The sequence below is a fragment of the Schistocerca serialis genome, chromosome 4, assembly GCF_023864345.2.
Source record: "Schistocerca serialis cubense isolate TAMUIC-IGC-003099 chromosome 4, iqSchSeri2.2, whole genome shotgun sequence".
NCBI classification, from domain to species: domain Eukaryota; kingdom Metazoa; phylum Arthropoda; class Insecta; order Orthoptera; family Acrididae; genus Schistocerca; species Schistocerca serialis.
The window spans coordinates 449,190,809-449,217,410 of NC_064641.1; the positions used below are offsets into that span (position 1 = coordinate 449,190,809).

The 26,602-nt window shown below is 40.5% G+C and overlaps 1 protein-coding gene across 1 annotated transcript in view; it reads right to left on the reverse strand.

The window, feature by feature from the left end:
- The window catches only part of LOC126475086 (low-density lipoprotein receptor-related protein 4), a 633,185-nt gene that overhangs the window by 139,343 nt on the left and 467,240 nt on the right, over positions 1 to 26,602 (reverse strand). Inside the window, exons 17-18 of the mRNA XM_050102652.1 lie at positions 20,484 to 20,645; positions 2,745 to 2,960 (exon numbers count right to left, since the gene is read on the reverse strand). Coding sequence (XP_049958609.1) covers positions 2,745 to 2,960; positions 20,484 to 20,645 — 378 coding nt within the window. The remainder of the gene's footprint in view (positions 1 to 2,744; positions 2,961 to 20,483; positions 20,646 to 26,602) is intronic.

Sequence of the window (26,602 nt, forward strand, 5' to 3'; positions counted from 1 at the left end):
TCACTTGGCATTCTATTTTGTAGTGTCTACATCTCTACACAGTCTCCAAATGACAAAATGACAATACACTGATCAGCCAGAACCCATTATGACCACCTACCTAATAGCTGGTGTCGACCTTTGACATGAATAACAGCAGTGATGCATCATGGCATGGAAGCAGTGTGGCATTAGTAGGTCACCGGAGGGAACTGGAACAGCATTTGCACACACAAGTCACCTAATTCCCATAGATTATGGGAAGGGGGGTGATGAACTCTGATAGCACATTCAATCACATGCCAGATGTGTATGATCGGGTTCAGATCTGGTGAGTTGGGGGGCCCAGCACACCAATTGGAACTTGCCACTGTGTCCTCGAACCACTCCATCACAGTCCTCATATTGTGACATGGTGCATTATCTTGTTGAAAAATGCTGCTGGCATCAGGAAACATGATCGTCATGAAGGGGTGTACGTGGTCTGCAACCAATGTATGACTCTCCTTGGCTGCCATGGTGCTTTGCACAAGCTCCACTGGACATGTGGATGCCCGCGTGAATGTTCCCTGGAGCATAGTGGGACTGCCATCAGCTTCCTGTAGTACAGGTGCCAAGGAGCTGTTCCCCTGGAAGGCAAAGGATTCACACCCTCCAATCAGCACGATGAAGAAGGTATTGGGATTCATCAGACCATTCAATGCTCTGCCACTGTGCCAATCTCCAGTGCCAAACTCACATGCCCATTTCAGCCATAACTGCCAATTCCGTGGTGTTAATATTGGCACATACAGGGGCTGTCAGATCGGAGGCCCATTTTTAGGAGTGTTCAGTGCACTGTGTGTTCCGACACACTTATAGTCTGCCCAGCATTAAAGTTTGATGTTAGTTCCACCACAGTTCGCTGCCTGTTCTGTTTTAACAGGCTGCCCAGCCTACAACGTCTGACATCTGTAAAGAGGAGTGGCTGCCCAACACCTCAACATCTGGACATGGTTTCATCTCATGAAGACACTCACCACAGCACTCCTCGAACACCTGACAAGTCATGCTATTTCTGAAATGCACATGCCAACCCTGTGGGCCATCACAATCTGTTCTCAGTGAAACTCAAAGAGATCACATGCTCCCCAATTCTGCACACAGACAGCATGCTTATTGATACTACATGCACCATGCATGTGTCTGACTAGCAATCGCCGGCCGCTGTGCCCCAGCACTTCTAGGCGCTTCAGTCCAGAACCGCGCAATCGCTACAGTCGCAGGTTCGAATCCTGCCTTGGGCATGGATGTGTGTAATGTCCTTAGGTTAGTTAGGTTTAAGTAGTTCTAAATTCTAGGGGACTGATGACCTCAGATATTAAGTCCCATAGTGCTCAGTGCCATTTGAACTATTTTGAACTAGCAGTCATTCCCAGTTAGGTGAAGCTGCTATTGCCTGGATGGGTTTATTTCAGTAGTAGGTTGGTGGTCATAATGTTCTGGCTGACCAGGACGTGTAAACTCAAATAGCAACAGTGAACTACAAGAAAAAATGACAGTCAATAAATGAACCCATAGTAACCAGAATAACAACATGCAAAACAAAAATGCTACAAACTTATGCACCAACTTAATAATTCCTTCCAATCATCATTTGATTAGATACTAGGAGTAGAGTAGAAGGGAGCTGATGATGTTTATTAATTGTTATTGGTAAGAAATATTTTAGTCCACAAAGCCAAATCAGGACAGAATTGCTTCTGTGATGTAGTGTGGCTCCCATGGTGTTTGGTGGCAGTTAGAATAGGTAAGTATATTGTGTGCCCTTCACAGACGTGTCTTCAGGGATGCCCAACGAGCAGCCTTGTGAGCATAGTCCATTTTTATGCCGGCTACAGCTGGCAGCCAAGACAATGGAAGCTCATAACCATCATTGTGAATCATGTTGGTGACCCACCATCTTCTAATTTTCTCTCACACCTTTCCTTTGAAGCTAAGTGGCTACCTACCTTGCACAAAAACCTCCCCGAACTTTATATGTTTATCACACTCATTTTGGTCTTCTACGACTGAGAATTTATGATGTTGAGTCATACGTGTTGCTCCTTCTGCTGTATTTTTATATGTCACCCAGTCTTTTCAATGTAAACTACTCAGCAGCCACAACTGACATCATAAATACCTAGTGAAAGTAGCACGAAATGGCATCTTTGTGGGCCTCAGAATGTAATTTTGTTGTTATTCTGACGGATCGATTTAATGAGCACTCTGAGAAGAATTTTCCTCGCATGCTTGGTGACTCAATGCACATGTAATAGGAGAGTGAAAGCTGCTATTACACCTCCTTGTCTTGTCACTCTTCTTCTTTGTGGATATGATTCTGCTGATGATTTTTTTCACTGTTCTGCTAGCTGTGAATGTGGTACAGAGCTCTTTAAGTTCTTCCTTCATGTTGCCTTCACCATAGATTCAGTGAACTCTCTTGATCAGTATATGTAATACTGAAATAATTTCAGAGCTAAAGGATACAATAAAGGAACCATCAATAGTACTATGGAACACAATAAATAAATGAATATCACACCACAAGTTCACAGCTAATATAATAATTGAGCACAAGATAAGACTGTTTAGATATTTTTATCACTAACATGCAGAAAAGCATTGTGCGGACCTATAAAAAAATCTCATATGTTTTCATCATGAAAAATGCATGGAGAATATCTGAAAACCATTGCAGTCTAAATTGGCACAAAAGGTAGAAACAACATAAATATACTAACTTATCAGAACTCTTCTTCCACTTCCATCAAGTGAAGCATACTCTATAGCCTTTGTTCCTCCATCTGCCCAATACAAACGACCTCGGGCATAGTCAATTGCTAATCCATTTGGCCAAATAAGTCTTTGTGTGATTAAAGCTGATCTGTCTGAGCCATCCATTCCTGCTTGTTCAATTTTTGGGACTTCACCCCAGTCACTCCAGTACATGTAGCCTCCTGTAATTGTAAGATTTATGCTGTTATTTGTGATTCTTAAGTTATCAGAAAACCTGAAAATAAGAACACACTTTCCCCCTCTAATTTCACTGAATTTAATAACAAGGTATCCATCTCATATAATACTCACCTTAACTTACCAGCTACATAACAGGAGTATCAAAGGTAGGATTGACAGACATACAAATTTAAAAATGTGGTTGAGTCTCAAACATGAAGATTTTTTTTTTTAAATCCATTCATCTGAAGAAGATTTGTTGTCAGTTTCTGTTTAAGGTCCTTCTGATAGCATTGAGGTGGCAGTTTTAGGGATGCAGTAGAGTTTTCCCAGATAGTGTCTAGCTACAGTGGACAGATGCTGGATGATGTGCAGAAGTGAGCCTAGTAAAAATAAAAAGTAATAGGGTGTTCCATGAAGAAAACCAAAACTAAAACCTGTAAAACAGATGGCTGCTTTGTCAGGGCCTCAGAAATATTTGTTTCTTTATATTGTATTAGTGCTTTGGGAAGTAAAATGTACGTTGCTGTCAGATGTCTACACCATAGGCTCAGATGTACTAAAGTTGGTCGTAAAATGGTTTCCAGATTGCCAGGCTCATGAGGTCCCCTATGACAAATTAGTAGACAAACTGTCAAATCATTTTAAATCACAAGTGCATGTAGTGGCTGCTCATTGTAAGTTTTTCAGATTAAAACAGCAACCAGGACAGTCATACAAACAAATGGTAACAGAACTTAGTCCCATATTCGTGCTGCCGTACTAAAGCATCCAAACCCTGACCTCAGTACAGTATTTTCAGTTAGTGAGTCACAGGCCACTATCAATGTAACTGAGCATGATTTTTAAGCACCTGCAATATCTGTCATCATGAGTAAAACAGTTAGACAGTTCAGGGACCAACTTTGACCCCCCACCCCCTCCTCCCTTTGTCAGGTCAGACGTCGTCTGACATATAGGTCACGTCTGAACCAGTCGCACTGTCATGCCACGGTGCAGCCCACACAATCATCGAAATCCTGCCCACTTTGCTTTCAAACACATGACAAGGCACAGTGCCTCTGATACAAAGCCATGTGTTTTACATGTGGCAAACATGGCCACTAAGTGCAGATGGTGCTAAACATTTTTCACATTTAATGTCAGACAGTGATTCTAATGAGGTGTATGTTGTGTCTGCTGCACAACAGTATGCCAGTCCTGTTGTTGTTTTGTCAGACTACCAGGACACAAACTCTGAACTAATCAATACAATCGAATAAGTTATATGTTCAGTTGCGTGTGTTCAAGAAGTGTGTTAATTTCCAGTTAAACACTGGTGTTACTGTTACATTGCTCAACCACGCTACATATGAACAATGTAATCAGTGTCAGCACACAAGGGGCAACCTATTCCAATGCTTGGAGCATGCAGTTTGCCAGTCATGTTCCGTGGTACTATTAAAGCAGTGTTATTTCATGTGTTGCACTCTCACGAGTCTACTAACATACTTGGTATGGGTAGCTTTGACCTTTTCAGACTGTCAGTTCATGGTAATGTGTTACAAATTAATTTATCGGGGTTTCTGACTAATATTAATACATTATGTGGCAAGTACAGTTCTCTGTTCCATGATAGTTTAGGCAAGGCCCATGTAACACTGAAAGACAATGTGGAGCCAAAGTTTTTTCATGCTTATCTTGTACCTCATGCATTAGAGGGCCGAGTAGCTTCAGAATTGCAGTGACTGCAGGACAGTGATGTCATCAAATCAGTATTGGTGAGCCAATGGACATTACCCCTGATGGTCCTTATTAAACTGTCGGCAGGTTGAGACTCTGTGCAGACTTTAAATCAACTGTCAAGTCACGAAATGTTGTTGATTCTTTTCCTTTGCCCCAGGTTGAGGATTTGATATACAAATTAAGTCAGGTTTTTTTTTTTTTTTTTTTTTTTTTTTTTTTTTTTTTTTTTCAAAAACTGATGTCTGGGAGGTCTACCTGCAGCTGCCTTTAGATGAAGAGTCAAATAAGATTTTTGTTAGCAACACACACAAGGGATTATTCCAGTTTCAATGGCACATGTGGTAGCACTTCCATCCCAGATATTTTAAAAGGTATCTTGAGCAACTGACCTCGCAAGTACCTTCTTGTTCAAACTATTTGAATGATATAGTTGTCTCTGGTCGTATGCCAGCAGAACACCTACAGAATTTAGAACCATTTTTCCAAGTGTTGTCCAAAGCAAGGTTGACATGCAACTGTTTTCATTGTTCCTTCTTTCTCATTGAAATTGAGTATTTAGGCCATGTGATTAATGTGCATGGCATCCGTCTATCAGAGTTGCACTAAGTGGTCATCTGTCAACAAATGTATCAGAATTGCGAGCTCTAATGGGGAAGCTGTCCTATTACACCCATTTTATCCCGAATGCTACTCAGATCGTGGCACCTCTAAATCGGTTATACTACATGGGCATTCTGTTCATATGGTTGGCTGATTGTCAGACCACTTTCCAGGGGCTGAAAGATGCACTACTGCATGATCGACCCCAACAAGCCTGTCATTCTTGCAGTAGATGCCTCCTCTTATGGCACTGGTACAGTATTGTCACACCAAGTAGTCTCCAATGAAAGGCCTATTGTGATCATGTCAAAGACATTGACCAAGGCCTAACACAACTACAACCAGCTTGAAAAGGAGGTGTTAGCTATCATCAATGGGGTCATGCACTTCCATCAACACCTGTACGGCTGCCGCTTTTTTCTAGTTACAGACAACAGACCATTGATGGCTGTGTTTGGGTCCTCCCAGCCTGTCCCAGCACACACCGCACAGAATTTACAACAGTGGGCGCTTCTCTTGTCCATTTATCAATACAAGTTGTCATATTGGCCCACTACCAAACACTCAACACTGACCTCCTATTGAGGCTCCCTACTGGCTCCAATGTTGCATCTGATTCCTCCAAGGACTCCTGTCACCACATTGATCCAGAAGAAACATGTCTTTTGGAAGATTTTCTAGTCACATTCCACCTTGTGACGCACAAGATGGAATCAGACCCCCCTTGTAGATGGTGCTCGAGTTTGTTCGCTGTGGGTGACTGCGGAGTCTCAAGAAGATCCACCTCCTGGTGGTTCATTGCTACTTTGCTCATCAGCGTGCAATCTCTGTATAGATGGGCAACCTCCTGATGCACACTGACAATGGTAATGCAAGAGTCATGGTCCCTAACCTATCCAGCGTGAAATTCTCCTGTTGTTGCACCAAGGAAATTGGGATATTGTTCTCACCAAGCAGTTGGAAAGGCGTCATTGTACATTTCCAGGGATGGATTCACAAATTGAGGCCATGACTTCAGAGTGTGCAATGTGTGCAGAGTATTAATCCACTCCCCCACAGTGGTACTTCGTGTGGCCACATCCTTACGGGCCTTGGGAATATCTGTACATAGATTTAGCTGGGCCATACTGGAACATATGCTGTCCAGTGGTTGTCGATGCACTCAGCAAGTTTCCATTTATCATTCCAATGAAGTCTACCACATCCATCAGCACAGTATCAACTCGTTTGTCAATGTTCTACGTTGAAGGTTTACTGACAGATGGTGTCAGATAATGGGCCACAGTTCACATCTTGGAAGTTTTAACAGTTTTGTGCAGACAATGGATATTCATCTTCAGTCGTATGATGAAGCTGAACACTTTGTAAGGATCTTCAAATCACAGATAGACAATTTGTGAGCCACTCACACATGGGAAGACTTTATGCCCCTCCTTCTGATTCACAGTTTTGGCCTCAGCAACCAGTGTTGCTTCATGTGTTGGCAGGGATTGCAAATGGGAATGGGGAGAGGTGTTTGAGGTGCTGTCCCATTCCACCTACATCATCCACAGTCCAATGGGTTTACACAGAGGCATCTGAACCAATCCACTCGAGAGATTCTGCCACCAACTTTTCGTTCACAGATCCGGCACGCAGCCAGGGCATGCAGCAGCCACTGTCACAGTTATAGATGTCACATCTGGCAGCACAGTCATCTCTGCAGTGCGAGATATCCATCGACATCAACCTGGCACCGACACCAGCATTGCAGTCATGCTGGCAGCCCATGACACAGCTGCCTGGCCAGACACCATGGAGGACTACGATGTTGTCTCCAGCTGCCCACTTGACACATCGTCTGTCTTTGCACCTATGGCCACCAATGCACACCCTGTGATTGGTTTCCTGGTTGGCATTTCTAGCCACTTGCAGGATGGATACTGGGATGCAGGTGGGTGCTCAGTGCCGATTGTAGTTATGGCACCTACCTCCGCATTTGTTTTGGTGTTCTGTACCCCCCCCCCCCCCCCCCCAATCCCACTGTTGTGTCACATCTCCATACTTTGTGCCAATCAGAGTGCTCAATGTCATGTACAAACGATTCGCCATTGCCAAGGTGCCACAATTGGTCAGCTCACTTCACTTTCGATGCCTTGTCTGGCATCCTTTCTTGATGTGTCTGGATCCCAAATAATGGGATTGGCACTTTTATTTTGTATTTCATCATAAATGATAACCACACCACAAACAGCACACATACACTTACATACATAACGATGCTAATGAAATACACACATTTCATACACAGCACTAACTAAACACCACTGGATGTAACAGCACAATTTGCAGTTCAGCATCACATGTGCGAGAGATCTGCCTATATTAGATAAATTTCACACAACATTGCATGAAACTGAGCTTTTCAAGGCTGCAGTTCAACATTATGACTGGGTGATCACTGTCAAAAATATAACAATTTGACTCGGTGTTGTACTTTAGTGCACTGGTTAGCATAATAACTTCTAACACTGAATGTCGTACATTCAAATCTCATGAAATGTTGTAATTCTTTTTCTCTAAATCTAATCAAAAGAGTTTGATAATCATTTTTATTTAATTTATTGATTTAAATGCAAGTTTTTATTTCAAACAATGGAAACTGCAGGTAGGAATATCAAGAATTCACACACACACACACACACACACACACCTCACGGACACATGACCAGCATCTCGTGACAGAATGCAACATCATGTGGGATTCAAGCAGCGATCTGGAGGGGGTGGGGAAGGGAAGGGATAGTAGTGAACGGATGGGGAGAGAGATGAATGCTGTGTTGCAGCGTCAGGACGTTGTGGGGCAGGTAAAAAGGATCAAAACAGGAGAGGAGTGACGGAAGACAGACGGATGCATTGGCAGAGGGCTGCAAATAACCAGGATGAGAGACGAGAATGGGAAGGAGATGACAGAGCAGAGGGGGTGAACTTTATTGGTTGGAGGGTGTAGGGACTGTATGTTCCTGTAGGTTGAGACCAGAATAATTACAGGAGTGGAGAACGTGTTGTAAGGATAACTTCCATCTGCGCAGTTCAGAAAAGCTGGTGGTGGAGGGAAGAATCCAGATGGCTCAGGTAGTGAAGCAGTCATTGATATCAAGTGTGTTATATTCAGCAGCATGTTGTGCCACAGGGTGGTCTTCTTTGCTATTGGCCTCAGTTTGGCAGTGGCTGTTCATCCTGGTGGACAGCTGGTTGGTAGTCATACCAATATAAAGAGCTGTGCAATGATTGTAGCAGAGCTGGTAAATAACATGGCTGATTTCATGGCCTGCTCCCAGTAAGGTAGGATAAACCTGAGACAGGACTAGAATAGGAAGCGGTGGGTGGGTGGATTGGGCAGGTTTTGCAGATGGGTCTTCCACAGGGATTTGTGCCTTGTGGCAAGGGGTTGGGATTGTGAGTGGCATAGGGATAGACTAGGATGTTGTGGAGGATGGGTGGGTAATGGTTCACCACTTTAGGATGGGTGGGAAGTATCTTGGGTACGATGTCCTCCATTTCACGGCATGATGATAGATAATCAAAAGTCTGGTGAAGGATGTGGTTCTGTTGTTCCAGTCTGGGGTGGCACTGGGTGAGGAAGGGGACACTCCTTAATGGCTGGTTTTGGGGGTGATGGGAGGATTGGGGTTGTGAGGGGCAATGGCAAGTGAGATCAGTTTGCAGACTAGGTCTGGGGCATAGTGCCTGTTTGTGAAGGCACTGGTGAGACCCTCAGCATACGAAGCAAGGGAGTCTTTGTCACTGCAGATACGCCGTCCCCGCATAGCCAGGCTAAATGAGAGGTATACTTTGGTGTGAAAAGGATGACAGTTATCAAAATGTACATACTGTTGGCAGTTGGTGGGTTTAATGTGGACAGAGGTGCAGATGCAACCATCAGAGAGGAGAAGGTCAACATCTAGGGAGATGGTACACTGGGCTGAGGAGGGCCACATGAAGTGGATGGGAGAGAAGGTATTGAGGTTGTGAAGGAATGAAGATGTCTTGGTCCTTGATCCAGATCATGAAGATTTCATCAATGAACCGGAACCAGACTAGGGGTTTGGTGCTTTGGGAGGCTAGGAATGTCTCCTTTATATGGCCCATAGGAGGTTGGCATATGAGGGTGCCATGCGGGTGCCCATGGCTGTGCTGCGGATTTGTTTATATACTTTCCCTTCAGATGAAAAGTAGTTGTAGGTTAGGATAAAGTTAGTATGGCGTATGAGCAATGATGTAGTGGGTTGCACTTCATCCCTCATCCTGATGTACTTAAGTGTTTCGTTTTCCACTACTGCCCATGCCACATGACCTTTTGATTCTCGATGTAACCCACCCCCCTCCCTCTCTCTTTGTTTATTGCAACACACATGCACATACTCCCAGCCCTCATCACTCCTTTTCACTCATGTTACTGTACATTTTTAATGTATTCATGCATAACTTTATGTGGTTTCATGCAGATTCACGTATTTTAGCATATTTTTACATATTTGTGCATATTTTTACATATCTGTGCGTGTTTTTGTGTGGCTTTACGTATTTTTTACACATCTTTACCTGTCTTTTCACATATCCCGCTCCTTCCACAGCCAGCAACACCTATTTTACCCATTTCTGCATCATTTCCATTTCCTTTACTCCATTCTCGCCACAATGGACCTTGCTCCATCTTTCTGCACCAATTTAGAAAAGCATACCTTTCCGTGGTTAAAACCCAGGCCTACCAGGAATTCCTTACCTCCAACATAGCCTCACCATCCTTATCCAGATGCCTTCCTCATAACACCACCCTTTCAGTAGAAGAAAGAACAGCCACACACAACCTCAAAACAAATCCTGACCTAATCATCCTACCTGAAGATAAAGGTTCCACCGCTGTTGTGATGAATCGCAGTGACTACCTGGCAGGAGGCCTCTGCCAACTGTCTGACTCCTCCATCTATAAACTTTTCCAGAGTTATCCCATCTCAGAAGTCCAACACAAACTCCAATTCCTGCTTAAAACCCTAGGCCCTTCACAGAACATCTCCCATGAACCAATTTCCCTCCTCACCTCTGTGACACCCCGCACACCAATCTTCCACATGCTCCACAAAAACCATATAACCAACAATCCTGGATGCTCCATTGTGGCTGGTTATTGTGCCCCCACTGAAAGAATTTCTGCACACCTCCAACCAATTGCCCGTAATCTAGCCTCCCACATCAAAGACACCAACCACTTCCTTCACCCACTCTCCACCATCCCCACCCCTTTACCTCCTGGACCCCTACTCGTCATTGTTGATGCCACCTCCCTATACACCATCACTCATGCCCATGGTCTTGTCCTTCAGACTCCAAACCCACTACCTCAGTCCTCATACACCTTACTAACTTTATCCTAATCCACCGCTACTTCTCATTTGAAGGGAATGTATATAAACAAATCTACGGCACAGCCATGGCCACCCACATGGCACCCTCCTATGCCAACCTTTTTATAGGCCATCTAGAGAAGACCTCCCTTGCCTTCCAAAACACCAAACCCCTAGTCTGGTTCACTCCATTGATGATATCTTCATGATATGGACCCAGGGCCAAGACACTCTATCTCCGTTCCTTCACAACCTCAACACTTTCTCTCCCATCCGCCTCACGTGTTCCTCCTCAACCCAGAGTGCCACTTTCCTAGAAGTTGACCTTTTCCTCTCTGATGGATCCATCTCCACCTCTGTCCCATCATCAGTACCTGCATTTTGACAGCTACCATCTCTTTCATACCAAAAATTCCTCCCATACAGCCTGGTTACCAGGGGACAGTGTATCTGCAGTGACAACTCCCTTACTCTGTATGCTGAGGGTTTCACCAAGGCACTATGCCCCAGACCTAGTCGACAAACAGATCTTCCATGTCATTTCCCCTCACAACCTTGAGTTCATGGTTCAGAGTAGTTTCAGGGGTAAGACAAGGTTGCAACCTGTCTCCACTGTTGTTCATATTATTTATGGATCAGATGTTGAAAACAATAGACTGGCTGGGGAGATTAAGATATGTGAAAGCAAAATAAGCAGTCTCGCATATGCAGATGACTTAGTTGTGATGGCAGATTCGATTGAAAGTTTGCAAAGTAACATTTCAGAGCTAGATCAGAAATGTAAGGACTACGGTATGAAGATTAGCATCTACAAAACGAAAGTAATGTCAGTGGGAAAGAGATATAAATGGATTGAGTGCCAAATAGGAGGAACAAAGTTAGAACAGGTGGACGGTTTCAAGTACTTAGGATGCATATTCTCACATGATGGTAACATAGTGAAAGAACTGGAAGCGAGGTGTAGCAAAGCTAATGCAGTGAGCGCTCAGCTATGATCTACTCTCTTCTGCAAGAAGGAAATCAGTACCAAGACTAAGTTATCTGTGCACCGTTCAATCTTTTGACCAACTTTGTTGTATGGGAGCGAAAGCTGGATGGATTCAGGTTACCTTATCAATAAGGTTGAGGTTACGGATATGAAAGTAGCTAGGATGATTGCAGGTACTAGTAGATGGGAACAATGGCAGGAGGGTGTCCACAATGAGGAAATCGAAGAAAAACTGGGAATGAACTCTATAGATGTAGCAGTCAGAACCAACAGGCTTAGATAGTGGGGTCATGTTACACGCATGGGAGAAGCAAGGTTACCCAAGAGACTCATGGGTTCATCAGTCGAGGGTAGGAGGAGTCAGGGTAGACCAAGGAGAAGATACCTGGATTCGGTTAAGAATGATTTTGAAGTAATGGGCTTAACTTCAGAAGAGGCACCAATGTTAGCACTGAATAGGGGATCATGGAGGAATTTTATAAGGGGGACTATGCTCCAGACTGAACGCTGAAAGGCATAATCAGTCTTAAATGATGATGATTCTTTGCCACTCATTTCATCATCATATTGACTGTTTTCTATTTGCTCTTATTTTTCTACCTATCATTCCATTTATGTCTGGAATCTGCTTGTGTCACCTATAACCTGCCACCAAGTGCCAACGAGCACTGCTCATAGGCTGGTAAATTGGCACCTTGTGCGGCCAGTGAGAGGATAGCTTTGGGTAACCAATGATATCAAGAAATTACAGTTTTGCTTTTAGTCATGGAACTGAACTTTCCCTGTCTTTTTTTGTTCATAGAGGTTAGCTTTAATAGCCATGAACGAAGTGATAGGTAGTTTTGCCACAGATTGTTGAAAAACCACTTTCGTGGATACATTGCACACCATGGAGCTACAGTTAGCTTAGAACATGAGTTGAAATTCAGGGCTACAAAATGGTTTAGTCATTGGTTACTTAATATACATTGTGGTGGCGACTTCCAACACATTACACATTAACAGCATTTGTGAAGCAACTTGCCATGTTTATGTCTCACATATAACTGAGCTGTAGCCAGTGGCTGATGTGGCAACACCGTAGTGGCAAATGGCAGACATCTACTATCAAGTAATTTTAAAGGGCTATAGTGACTGTAGTGAAGCCATTGTACAGTCCTCCTTTACTTGTATCAGTTCACCACTCAGTAATCATGACTCATTTAGTCATGACTGCAAGTCCACCTGAGCAGCTTCATAAATACAGCTGAGTCTGGTGAGCAAAGATAAGTTTTGTTGCAGTTAATAAAGTCTTACTTATTCAGGGTGGTCTAATTACATGTATAATGACTAGGCACCTCAGAGTCCAAGAAATTGGACACAACACAATTATCATTCCACAAAATTTTGGGCATGCAACCACACAAATTTTAATTTTTTGTCTGATATTTCGGCCCATCCTTTTAAACCTGCGGTCTATGCCACTGAGCATGCGGCTACAGATACAAAAGGTGTCAGAGACGCTGATCAGCGGCAAAGAGGTACAACATATGCATGAAATTAGATCTACGGCTGCACAGTTGATCCAACGTTGATATTGATGTATCACTGTGAGCTGCACTGTTGCGACTTCTTTGTGAGTTTATAACAGAAACTGCTTGATTGCATCATTTGTCCAAGCTGAAGCCACTTTCTCTACTAATTAAATTCATTGCAAACCAAATTTAAATTGCTGCTTTCACTACTGAGTTCCAGAAAGGCGAAGTCGAGGCTAAACTTTTGACATTATGGTATACCATTGAGTGCTCAGTGTCAATACAGTTCTTTGCCATCACCAATTTATTAGACTGTAAGAGCCAGATGTACCTGTGGTTCTCTGTGCATCTCTCATGGACTGTAAGTGTCATCTGTCCAATGTATGAATAGCCATACTCACAGGGGATCTTGTAAACACCAGGCTTCCGAAGCATCAAATCATCTTTAACATAACTCAAGAGTACTGCTGTCTTTTGTGAAGGGTGAAAAAGCACTTTTACTTTGCGTTTGCTGAGCATCTGTCCTATTTCTGATTATAGGTATCCCGTGAATGACAGAAAAGCCATGGATTTAAAACTTTGCATGTACCTCAACATATTTTTTATTTAATAATGAATTTTATGAACAGACTGAAAGTGTTGTCATGGGTAGTCCTTTGTCACATTTGGTGACCAACTCCTTTATGGAGGACTTTAAGGAAAAGGTGCTACAATCTGCTAGCTTGAAGCTATCAGTATTTTGGAGGTATGTTGATGACACATTTGTAATGTGGCCCCATGGTGAAGATAAATTTAAGGAATTTATAAATCATCTGAATTCCATCCACAGATAAAATTCATTTCACAGTGGAAATAAAAAAAGATGGATGCCTTCCAGTTTTGGTTGTTTTGGTATGATGCAAAGATTATGTCACTTTGGGATATGCAATACACTGGAAACCTACCCATATGGATTTATATTTACATGCAAATAGCTGCCACCATCCTTTGCAGACAATGAGCATTCTCAGAACTCTGGTACACAGAGCACATGCCATTGCTGATAAGAGAAGTGTCGAGGACAAGCTTCTACACTAGAGAAGAGTTTTTGAAGCCAATGGATGTTCTCCACAGCAGATACATTAGGCACTACAAATGAAACCAACAGTGGGCCTAAGGAATATAGAAGGAGGCACAGAAAGTTTTAAATCTATGACTATTCTGCCATACATTGGAAGCCTATTGTCAAAAATAGGGCACATCCTCAGTAAATACAAAGTGAAAGTGATTTTTCACCCTCCACCAAGGACAGCAGCACTCCTGGGCTCCGTTACAAGACGATTTGGTGCCTCAGAAGCCTGGGGTTTACAAGATCCTCTGTGAGTGTGGTCATTCATACATCGAACAGATGATATGTACAGTCCATGAGATGCACAGAGCACCATAGGTTCACATGGTTCTTACAACCTAATAAATTGGCGGTGGCAGAGCACTGTATTGACACTGGGTATTTTATGACGCACCGTCCAACAGGTTGATTTCGGACACTGGGGCAAATTCGGACAGTATGGATTATTTTCTCTTTGCTACTGCATAGAAACAAAGAGTTACTTATTTTAATGCCCTGGCACCAGTTATTTTAAGTGCAAGATTGCATTTATTGCTTTCCACAACTTTTATTTTGTGTCAATTGTTTCCCTAGGTGAATAATTGATGAACAGTCTCAGTGTTAAAAATCCATACATTATTGTAAAGTGGAAACTTTCTACTGTTGCGCGGAGCAGGAAGTTATTGTAACCGTAATTGTCAATGCGCTCAGTAGCTATCAGCATTGAGACAATTTCTATACAAGTTTATTGAGTTTCTCATGCAAGGTTATAAAATAAAGACGGTTTTTGTAAAACTATGTACTGTGTGGGGTGATTTCGGACAATGTCAAGAAAGTATAAGAGCAGGAGAGGTGCTACAGTACAGTGTAATTATGACCCGGAACTTTTAGATAAAGCTGTTCATGATATTTAAAGTGGTAAATTATCATACAGAAAAGCATATGATTTGTATGGTATACCTAAATCAACCCTATAAAATAAAGTGCAGGAAGCACATCCGAAAAAAAAATGGGAGGACAGCCAGTGCTAAATAAAGAAGAAGAAGAAATGTTGAAGCAAGGTATCTTGAGAGCTGCACATTGAGGATTTCCCTTCACTAAATTTGATATTAGATATTTAGTTAAAGGCTACCTTGGTAAATCTGGCCAAAAAGAGGAGAAATTTCATAATAATTTGCCAGGAGAAGAATGGGTGCATTTATTCCTCAAATGACAGTCAGAAGATCTTTCCGCTCGCTTAAGCGAAAATATTAAATGAACTCATGCAGAAGTGAATAAAGAGACTGTTTATTTAAATTCTTGCAAAATAAAAACTTATTTGTAATATATAAAATTCATTATATCATTCGCTATCACCTATTCATAACAAAGTGCAGCCTTAAAATGTGTAAAAGTCACCAAAATCAAATAAAAAGCATGAAGAATTTTAAAAAAAGGCAGTAACTGTCTGAATTCGCCTTCTATATACTGTAACTTTGGACAGAGATTTAAGAAACACATGTGTCCGAAATCACCCCAATCCATGGGGTGACTTTGGACACTTTATTTAACTGCCTCAGATAAATATACCTACACATACACTTTCTGGTTCTGTGATATTTTATTCATTACACATATACCCTACCACTTCCATAACAATCAATTTAATCTAAGAATATATATGTAAGTTACAATCAAAATAACGACAAAACCATCAAGTTTGACGGTACGATAATGTCAGAAGTCCAGCCTCGACTTCAACTTTCTTGGAATCAGTAGTGAAAGGAGCAACGGTGCAGCTTGAAGTGATACACTAACATCATCATGTGGATCGAATGTATGGCCATAGATCTAATTTCATGCCTCTGTTGTACCTCTTTGCTGGTGATCAATGTCTCTGGCTCCTTGCATATCTGTAGCCACATGTGCAGTGACATGGTTCTTGGGTTTAAAAGGATGGAGCAAGTGCTGGAGCATTAGTCACATTGCTCACCTGAGGATGGCTGGATGGTAAACAGTTGAAATATCAGAAGAAGTGAAATTTAAGTGGCTGCACACACGAAATTTTATGAAACGATCATTGCGCTGTGAAAATATGAAGATGTACAACAAAATTATGTACAGCCATAATTATACTACTTACGTGATGCAAGAAATGACATTTTTTGGTAAGTACTAGTTAATATGATTGAAATCCATAAAATGTGAGTGAATAAAACTGTTGTTATTGATGATTTCAATTTATCTTTAGAATTATGATTTAATGTGAATTAATTGTTATGGAAAAAAGTCCTTTAATATACAAGAGCTATTCAGAAAGTAAGGAACGATAGGTTGTGAAATGGAAACCACAGTGAAAATCAAAGCTGTTTTATTTGTAACAGTTAGTTACAACTTCCAGCTATTTACCTCCATAGTCGCCAATCGACTTAGACATTTGTTTTGGTGTTATACCAACTTTCCAATACCCTCGTTATAGAAGGAAGTCACCACTGCTTTCTGCCAATTGTCTACACTGGACTACAGCTTGTTGCCTGTGCCAAAATGTTGTCTTCATAGCCAGCGGTTCATGTGAGCAGAGATGAAACTCAGAGGGAGACAATTACGGGCTATATTGTGGGTAATCAAACATTTCCAATTGAAAACAATGCAGAAGCCTCTTCATTGCCGCTGCAGAATGTGGCTGAGAACTGTCTTGAAGAAGAAAACGCATGACAGTTATGTAATGTTGCCTGCATAGCTTCAGGCAAAATTTCTCACCAGGCCCTTGTACTTGGTGGGAGACACTATTGTTCTAGGTATCTTTATGTGCTCCCTGTGTGCTCAGAAATACAAAGAATGACGTAACATGATCAATGGGCAAACTAAAGATACTGCCCAACACACCTATGCAAAACTTCATTGGATTTTCACTGTGGTTTCTGTTTCACAACTGATCATTCCTTACTTACTGAATAACCCTTGTAGTATTATCTACAGAGAGTTGAAGTTGCAAGAGCCTATCTCAAAAATCTCACATCCCTGCTGAACACTGATTTTGATATGGACTTAATAGTTAGGATAGATACTGTAGCTTTGTCGACTAGTGTGAGCAGTACTCATTTCAATAGCTGGGGCTAGAACATGTAGAGACAATGGATGGCCACACTCATTAAATATCTGACCCCCATGTCAGTCAAAGCAGATCACTACTATTTATGAAGCTAAGTTATTCGTTTACCACAACTGTCAGCTAATAATGACCCTGCTTTGAATTTCACACTATTGGACTGTTTCACTAGCTCATGTCAACCATAACATTCCAACACACTTTATTTGAAATTTGAGATTATGACTTGGTTGCAGCTTGCCACAGCCTTGTTTGTCTTTTCTATGCACAGTGTTTTGATGTATCTGAGAGACACAAAAGTTTGGTGACAACAACCATACTCTGTGTGCATTAAAAATGAGCAACTTCTTAACATGTGCAAGCAGCAATTAAAGTTGAAACGAGAACAGCAGCAGCTTCTTTGACAACAGGATCTGCAGAGGCAACAACAACAACAAAAGCTGCTGGTCCACCAGCTACAACAACAATAACAAATAGCATTATTTTAAGAAATTGTTCTGTGTATTCCATGGTGTCTCCTTCACTGACATTCTTCAGAAGTTTTGACAAGTCTAAGGAGATTTGGAATACTTATTTGTGTTGTTTCCGTTTTTCCTGACAGCTTAGTAAAGCTGCCCAAACTGTTTGCCTTTACAAATGTCTGCTTGTGTCTGTGTATGTGCGGATGGATATGTGCGAGTGTATACCTGTCCTTTTTTCCCCCTAAGGTAAGTCTTTCCACTCCCGGGACTGGAATGACTCCTTACCCTCTCCCTTAAAACCCACATCCTTTCATCTTTCCCTCTCCTTCCCTCTTTCCTGATGAAGCAACTGTTGGTTGCGAAAGCTTGAATTTTGTGTGTATGTCTGTGTTTGTTTGTGTGTCTATCAACATGCCAGCACTTTTGTTTGGTAAGTTACATCATCTTTGTTTTTAGATATATTTTTCCCACGTGCAATGTTTCCCTCTATTACATTCATTATGTAGTCAGTTATATGGAGTGGTATAGGAGCTATGGCCACTCTCTGACTCCATTAGTATAATATTCAATGATTTTTGTGACTTGCTGACCCAGCATAATGCTTGGGAAATTCACAAAATGGCAGTTTGCCTGCATTTTAACCATTTTATTAAAAATTTCAATCCATTGTGGATTACTGACATGCAGGGTCTCAGTAGGAAATGTAGTTATTTTGCAAAAAGTGTAAGTTATAATACACAGACTAACTCTTCACAGGTGTTGTAGATTGTCTCAGTTCCAAATATGATGTATTGTATACTCCTTTTGTCTCTTGAGACCCAACCCTCCGCAATGTCACCTACATTGTGCGATCAATGTGCCTATCACCCACATTGTGCTATCTTTTGAAATAGCATCATCAGCATAGCAGCATCAAATGACAAGTAGAAACAGCAAGAATTACTAGTTAACATTGCATTAGACAAACATTACTAGATAATCATAAATATGGTATTTGAATGGATGACTATGGACTTTTCCTTTAAAGAAGGAGTCACTCATTGCGCATATGGAATAATCCTTCTCCCCTGTGTGTCAATTTTTAAAATTTTTTTTTTCACTTTCCTTTTTTTCTTAATTTTCAAGAGCAGAAATCTCAGTTTCTTTTTCATAGAAAATATTACTGTGATATACCATACTGCATGTTGTTACCAGTTTTGGACCTTTGTTCTTGTAGAACATGATATGTTATATCAAAATCCATAATAACAGTCAACCCATCAGTGTTTGAAAGGTATGTCTCAAAATCAAATACAGTTTTCTCTTTACGTGACATTAAAATTATATTTCTGCGCACTTAGTGTTTATATTCAGTTGCAAGCATGTACTAAAAGCCACTGAAGATTCCTGTAAAGTATGTCTAACAAAAAGTGCATTACAAACATTGAAAAGTATTTTAACAGCAAAACCATGTCTTACATTAAAGAAAGCAAAGCCAGACCTTATATGAAAGAAAAATTACAATTCATTTTATACAAAGACATTGTCATTCAATAGTAATAATGGCTTTGAGTCCCTGTTGTAGTAAATTGCAAAGACTGTGTGTGTGTGTGTGTGTGTGTGTGTGTGTGTGTGTGAGTGTGTGTGTGTGTGTGTGTGTGTGTGTTTGCAGGTTGATGTTTCAGTATTTTTTTAAATTAGTTGTTATCCTCTTACATTACATGATTGTGATTTCATAATATCCTCTCTATAGTTGGATGTGAAACAGCAATTAAGTAAAACTAAGATGAAATATTTTTATTACACAGGGAGCTTCACAACGATTCATCCAGTTCCACAAGATTATATATTCTGCACGAAATAAAATAGAGACTGTGGGTGAATTTTAACTTAGGCATCAAAATTAAAAGTTTACTTTGGTATAAGATGGCTTAGTTAGTTTGTATGTTCACTCACTAACCTGTTAAATACCCAGTGGGTGTCAACTCAACATGAAAATAACCCAGCAACCAAATCCATTTTCTGTTTCAACAGGTGCAAGTCAGTTACAACTGTGCTGCATTATTTTCATCACATGTATACAACTGCACCTCCTACAGCTCAAAGCATTCAACACTTGCACCAGGAGTTTCAAGATGCTGATAGTTTATGTAAGGAGAAAGCATAATGGACATTTGTGGAAGGTAAATGAAGACTTTGATCTTAAACTTAATTGTAAAAAGCACCCCATGGTTGTTTGTATATACATGTAAAAAATAAACACTTGTAAAGCTGAATGGTTCTTTTAGGGGGAAAAAAGCTTTGTAGTCCTACAGGTAAACTAAAATCTACCCCAGGTTACTACCTTTCATCTTGTAAAATCAAATGAATTTTCGAGAAATACGCTGTGCTTTTCTGCCTCAGGTCACACAAATGGTATCAATATCAGTTCTGAGTTAATAGAAAAATATCATCAGAATTAGGTAAATGGGCCAGACGAGGTGAGTCGTCTGTCCCCCTAAGGCAGTATATCTGTGGAAAATTCAGATGTTCAAGAAGCTTCCTTATGATTATTTTTGAAAATTGTCTCTGTTCTTAAAACATTCTATACATGAAATAACTCACAAAGGTGAATGGTAAAATGGTGAACTAGGAGATATGCTAATCACTAAAGACTCCATTACATGCCAAAAATCTGCAAAAATACTGAAATGCTTTACCAATGGGATCAACAACAATGTCCCGAGGTTTGTCAAGTCCTTCCCAAACAAGAAGAGCCCTCATACTTCCATCAAGATTAGCAACTTCAATTCTGTTAGTGCCAGCATCAGTCCAATATAATTTATTGGTAACCCAGTCCATTGCTAAGCCAGCAGGAGACTCTGGAACACAAATCATTTCATAAATAGAAACACAAAATTGTTAAGGATGATACATTAAGTTTTCAATTTTAGAGCTTTAAACTTATATTGTTTGTCATTATTTGTTTTCATATGGGATAGCTCATCTGACAATATCAGCCTTGCACTACATTAACTTCTGTAAAAGGTTCATGCTGAACCTCATAGCTCAGGTGTGTTAAAATGGCCAGAAAGGAAGTACTTTGGGATTGTGAAATGAGGGCAGTGACAGCCTCAACACCATCACAATCCTGCTGTGACAAATGAAGGCAACAGGTGATTACTCTTGAACGAATGTTCATTAATACAGCAACTGATTTGGTATTTGTTAAAACAGAAACTGGTGACATACACCATTCACATAGGTGCCCACTCCATCTTTTGTCTTTTTCTCATTGAGATATCCCTTGCAATAGAGGCTGTATCACAGATGACAAGGAACACTTACCTGGCTAAAAGCACAGGAATTTCTCCTATAGTGAAGTTTTAGTTCCTCTAAGTTATAGGTTTACATGAAACGATTCTTTGTTCTCTCACACAGAACCTTACATTCATAGGCTCTGGCAGAAGATCACTGACACACAATATAGTCTATTCATCAACTAATATGACCTAATTTCTTCAGTTCAGTTTTTTTATGCTTCTGATTCAGCTACATGTATATCTAAACCTGTACTTCACAGACACCCTTCAGTCTGCATGGGAGAGTACTAGAACTAAAGAGTACTAGTATCCCATTTACGGTTCCATTTGTGAATGGTGTGAAGGGAAGAAACTTTCATACAGACTTGAATTTCGCTGTTTATTCTGTCACTGTCAATGCTTGAGATGTACATGGGAAGAAGTAATGAGTTAGAGGGGTAACTTTATAATCATATTTACCCAATTATAAGATGACTCCCCTTTTTTAAGAGGCTCCTTCAGAAAAATTTATTTTTTAACATATTCTGGCTAATCAAAATTACAAACTTTCTCAGCCCAAACAGTTAACATAGACCTACTCTAAACTTGTGCCATTTATAGATTTATTTATTTATTTATTTACATGTCAAGTTCCATAGGACCAAATTGAGGAGCCAATCTCCAAGGTCATGGAACGTGTCAGTACACGAAATTTCAACATAAAAGTAATAACAGATAAAGATAAATGTTTACAAACCTGAAGAAAGTCAGTCAATAAGTTTAAGTAAATGCAATCAAAAATACAACAAGAATCAGCTTAAATTTTCAAGGAAATCCTCAGCAGAATAGAAGAAGCGACCCATTAGGAAACTCTTCAGTTTTGATTTGAAAGCACATGGATTACTGCTAATTCGAGTGGTAGCTTATTGAAAATGGATGCAGCAGTATACTGAACACCTTTCTGCACAAGAGCTAAGAAACTCGGATCCAAATGCAGGTTTGATTTCTGCCAAGTATTAATCGAGTGAAAGCTGCTTATTCTTGGAAGTAAGCTAATACTGTTAGCAAGAAATGACAGTAAGGATGTGGGCTTTCTAAAAAAACTATGCACCCTCCGACTCAGAGTTGCGATATTAAAAGTTTTGGCTGGTTTCATTGTCTAGGGGCTGGGATAAGTGGTTGCCGCATTACAGGCCAAATACTGCTGAGTCTACAGTATATGATAAGAATACACACACGAATTGAATGATCGAAGGTTTCTATCACTCGGCAATTGCGAATTATGAAAGTAACATATAAATTTATAAATTAAGATTTCCTTTAAATAAAATCTGCAGGTACTATCTTAACAACTATAAATGATGAGCACGATAGTAGAAGTACTTTTGGGAATGCGGTATATTTATGCAAAACACTTATTTGTGTCAATGGTCCAGCAATTAAATAAAATATAAGTTGAATGACAGGGAAACAATAGACTCCTACTTCATATAATTAGTTATGAACAACAACATAGCTTGCAAGGTATTCACTTCTGAACGCATAGTACGACTTCACTGCAGAAGCCATGGAAATCACACAATAGCACAGGTCAGCACTCCAAAATATTTCTATCTTTCACCATCACGCGCAAACTGCTCCACTCTCCAAGTCCTTCCGCTGACCCTGTGTCCATTGCCCTGTACCGTCCAGCACTTTCTGTGACCTGTGTAACTCTCCTCTCATTTCCATCCAGTCTCCCCATTCACGAGCGCTGTGATTGGCTAGAGTGCTCCCGCCATAGCTTCAAGTGAACGCACATTCACAAACATAATGAAACATACAAGATACTGGAGTTACATTTAAATAACTTGAAATTAAATAAATATTCCTATGGCTGGACCACAAACATGCTCTAACACACATTATTAGATATATAAACAAATTAAATAAACATATATCAAAGGAATAGAACAAAAGCTAGGCCACTAGCCTAATGTCTCTGTGCTTTCTAAAACACAGTAAATATTTAACCAGTTTCTTCATGAATAGTATATATTAGATATAAACAAAGACATAGATGAATAAGTATGTTTATAAGCATGCTGCTACCGTTTTTTTGTGTACCTGTGGAGTACTTATGGTCTGACGCGATTGATAGTAATCGACCACTTTGACCACCAATAATTCATGAACTATATAAGTTACATGCCTGTAATTCATACCAATTTAGGTTTAAACTAATGGCTTTCTAAAGACATGGCGATCGACAAAATCAGATGAAGTGTTTATATTTGGGAAATTTGTTGCTGGGTGTTACTTGTATAATTTACCGTCAGATACTAAACTTTAAACTAATAAAGATATTGAAAATCTTATTACACCATCCAAATCATCATGCAAATAATAGTAATGTACATGTTTCTTTTTGAGGTATCATGATTCCTCTGGCTCGCCCGTTACCTCACAAGGAATATATATATTAAGAGGCCAATGTCGAAATACCCAGACTCGTGAACAGGGGTCGACAAGAGGTTCATGAACTTACACCACTTATTGTATGAACCACCCATTTCTGAGCCAAAAATATCCTTTTAGAATGGGAAGAGTTACCCCAAAATACAATACCATACAACATAAGCAAATGAAAATAAACAAAGTAGATTAATTTTTGTGTCGAACGATCACCAACTTCAGACACCATTTGAATAGCAAAAATGGCAGTATTAAGTCTTTGAACAATATTCTGAATGTGGGCTTTCTATGACAGCTTACTATCTATGTGAATGTCTAGAAATTTGAACTGTTCAGTTTCACTAATCATATGTCCATTCTGTGAAATTAAAACGTCAGGTTTTGTTGAATTGTGGGTTAGCAATTGGTAAAACTGAGTCTTACTGTGATTTAGCATTAGTTTATTTTCTACAAGCCATGAACTTAGGTCATGTACTGCACTATTTGAAACCGAGCCAATGTTGTACACAACATCCTTTACTACCAAGCTAGTGTCATCAGCAAACAGAAATATTTTAGAGTTACCTGTAATACAAGAGGGCATATCATTTATATAAATAAAGAACAGGAATGGTCCCAACACTGATCCCTGCCCCCCCCCCCCCCCCATTGACCATACCCCACTCAGACCCCACATCACAGCCATTATCAACACTGAGAATAATGACCTTTTGCTGTCTATTGCTAAAGTAAGAGGTGAACCAATTGTGAGCTACTCCCCGTATTCTGTAATGGTCCAAATTCTGGGGCAAAACACAATCAAATGCCCTAGTTAAATCAAAAAATATGCCAAGCATTCAAAATCTTTTGTTTAACCCATCCAGTACCTCACAGAGAAAAGAGAATATAGCATTTTCCGTTGTTAAATGACTTCTAAAGCCGAACAGTACATCTGATAGCAAATTGTGTGATATAAAATGATCAATTATCCTTACATACACAGCCTTTTCAATAACTTTTGCAAACACTGATGGCATAGAAATAGGTCTAAAATTATCTATATTATCTCTTTCTCTCTTTTTATAAAGCGGCTTTATTACTGAGTACTTGAATCGTTCAGGAAACTGACCATTCCTACAGGAAAAATTACAAATATGGCTAAATACAGGGTTAATATGTGCGGCACAGTACTGCTAGACACTCCATCATAACCATGAGAGCCCTTAGTCTTCAGTGATTTCTTTGAGGGGGGAGGGAGGGGGGGGGGGGGGGGGAAGCAACTGCATTCTCAGATCCCACCACAAAATATTGGATAAAGCAGCTAAATATTTGTGGCAATGAAAATAAAAATTTAAATTTTAATTATCTACATTCTGATAATACAAGAAGAAATAAAATAAATAAATACAAACAATTTACATTAATTTTTATCTTCACTGCCTTTTTGTTCACTTAGACTGTCATCTGTGGTACCATTATTTTTCATCAGCATCATCATCATCATCATCTTAACAGGACAGCTGCTAAATTTTTATCTTCATTGTCACGAATATTTAGCTGCTTCATCCAAATATTTTGCAGTGGGATCTGAGAACACAGTTGCTTTTTTTCCCCTCCTCAAAGAAATCACAGCAAATTTCACTTCTATACTGACACGAGGATGTTGCAATGTCTCTTGCTTACAAACATATCATCTGCCTGCTGCTCTCTCTTGTTGCCTGTGAAAAACCAGGAACTGACCTCCCCTCTCCCTGCCACTTGTTCCCATCATACCTCATGGAGAGCATCGACAACATTGCTGCATGGAACACGTAAGTGCAACACTGGCCTCAGTCTAGACGTTTAGCATATCTTGCAAAAATGTATGTTATTGTTGAGTAGCTGCCCAGTTATAAAGTCAATTCAATTCCAAATGCAAATGAATCCAGGAAACCTGCAGTTTAAATGTGGCAGATGTTCATAAAGACCCAAAGTATCCATCATGCATTCCCATGGTTGGCAACACAACTTAATTTCTGGTCGCTCATAGCCAAGCTTCTTTCACTGTGTCCCACCCAATGTCCCATAATGCTGTTCTTGAGCAACAGTGAAACATGGACAGCAGTATTTTCCAGGGTACGGGTCATATGTAAGAACAGCAACTAATACATTAATAAAAGATCGCAATCATGATCCAATCCAACTCTTGAAACTGCAATGTACTTATCTCTGTTCCTACTATATTGGAAACACGTCTTTCAGCCATAATTTATTCTTGTGATAACTGCAGTCACTTTAATGTGATTTATTTCATTTTTAGAAATTTAATTCTGAATTAATTTTCTTTCTTGTTTCATCTGAATGTTGTAGTAACCAAAACCAACTGCGGGAACGCCTTGGGCTGTGGATCGGAGCCGCCAGGCGGGGAAGCTGCTGGCGGTGGAGCACGCACCACCGGGTAAACACGGGACGAGTTGGGCGACAGACCAATGACAACTGACAACAACCGACCACGACCGACTATGACCGATACAACAAGGAAGAGATAAACAACGGAGGCTTGTGGAAACCACAACACTAAACACCAACAGTAAATCCACTCAGAACCAGAGCCAGGCAAATGTCAACAATGAGCAACGATCAGAGCGCAGTACCACCGAGATAGAAACAAAATCCAGAGCGAGTACAAGACTGACTGGACTAGGGCAGAGCAGGTCCCTATATACGAAACCGGAGGGAGCAGCTATTGGCCGCTGTCTGCACGTGGCGTAGCGGTGGCGCCCTTGCTGCGCGAGAGCCGCTGCGCGGAATAGCCGCCGCGGAGGCGGAGCCCTCTATGGGCTGACCATGTCCATTTGTCCTGGCGCGTGTTTGACTTCCGCAGCGGAAGGTACTAGAAATTTCATTACCTTGCTCCAAAGCTGATTAAAAAAAGTTGGTAATGTTTTTCTGTGTTATTCTAATATATGAATAGCAATCAAATTTCTCATTTGCAACCCAAGTGACAAATCATTACAGTTTCCCCATAAACAAATAAAATACTGACTTAGGTTCAGAGTCAAGTAATTGTTTTGAAGAACAATATTTTTGCCTTTGAGTGTTATCTTGACTTAAAAAGCTGAATA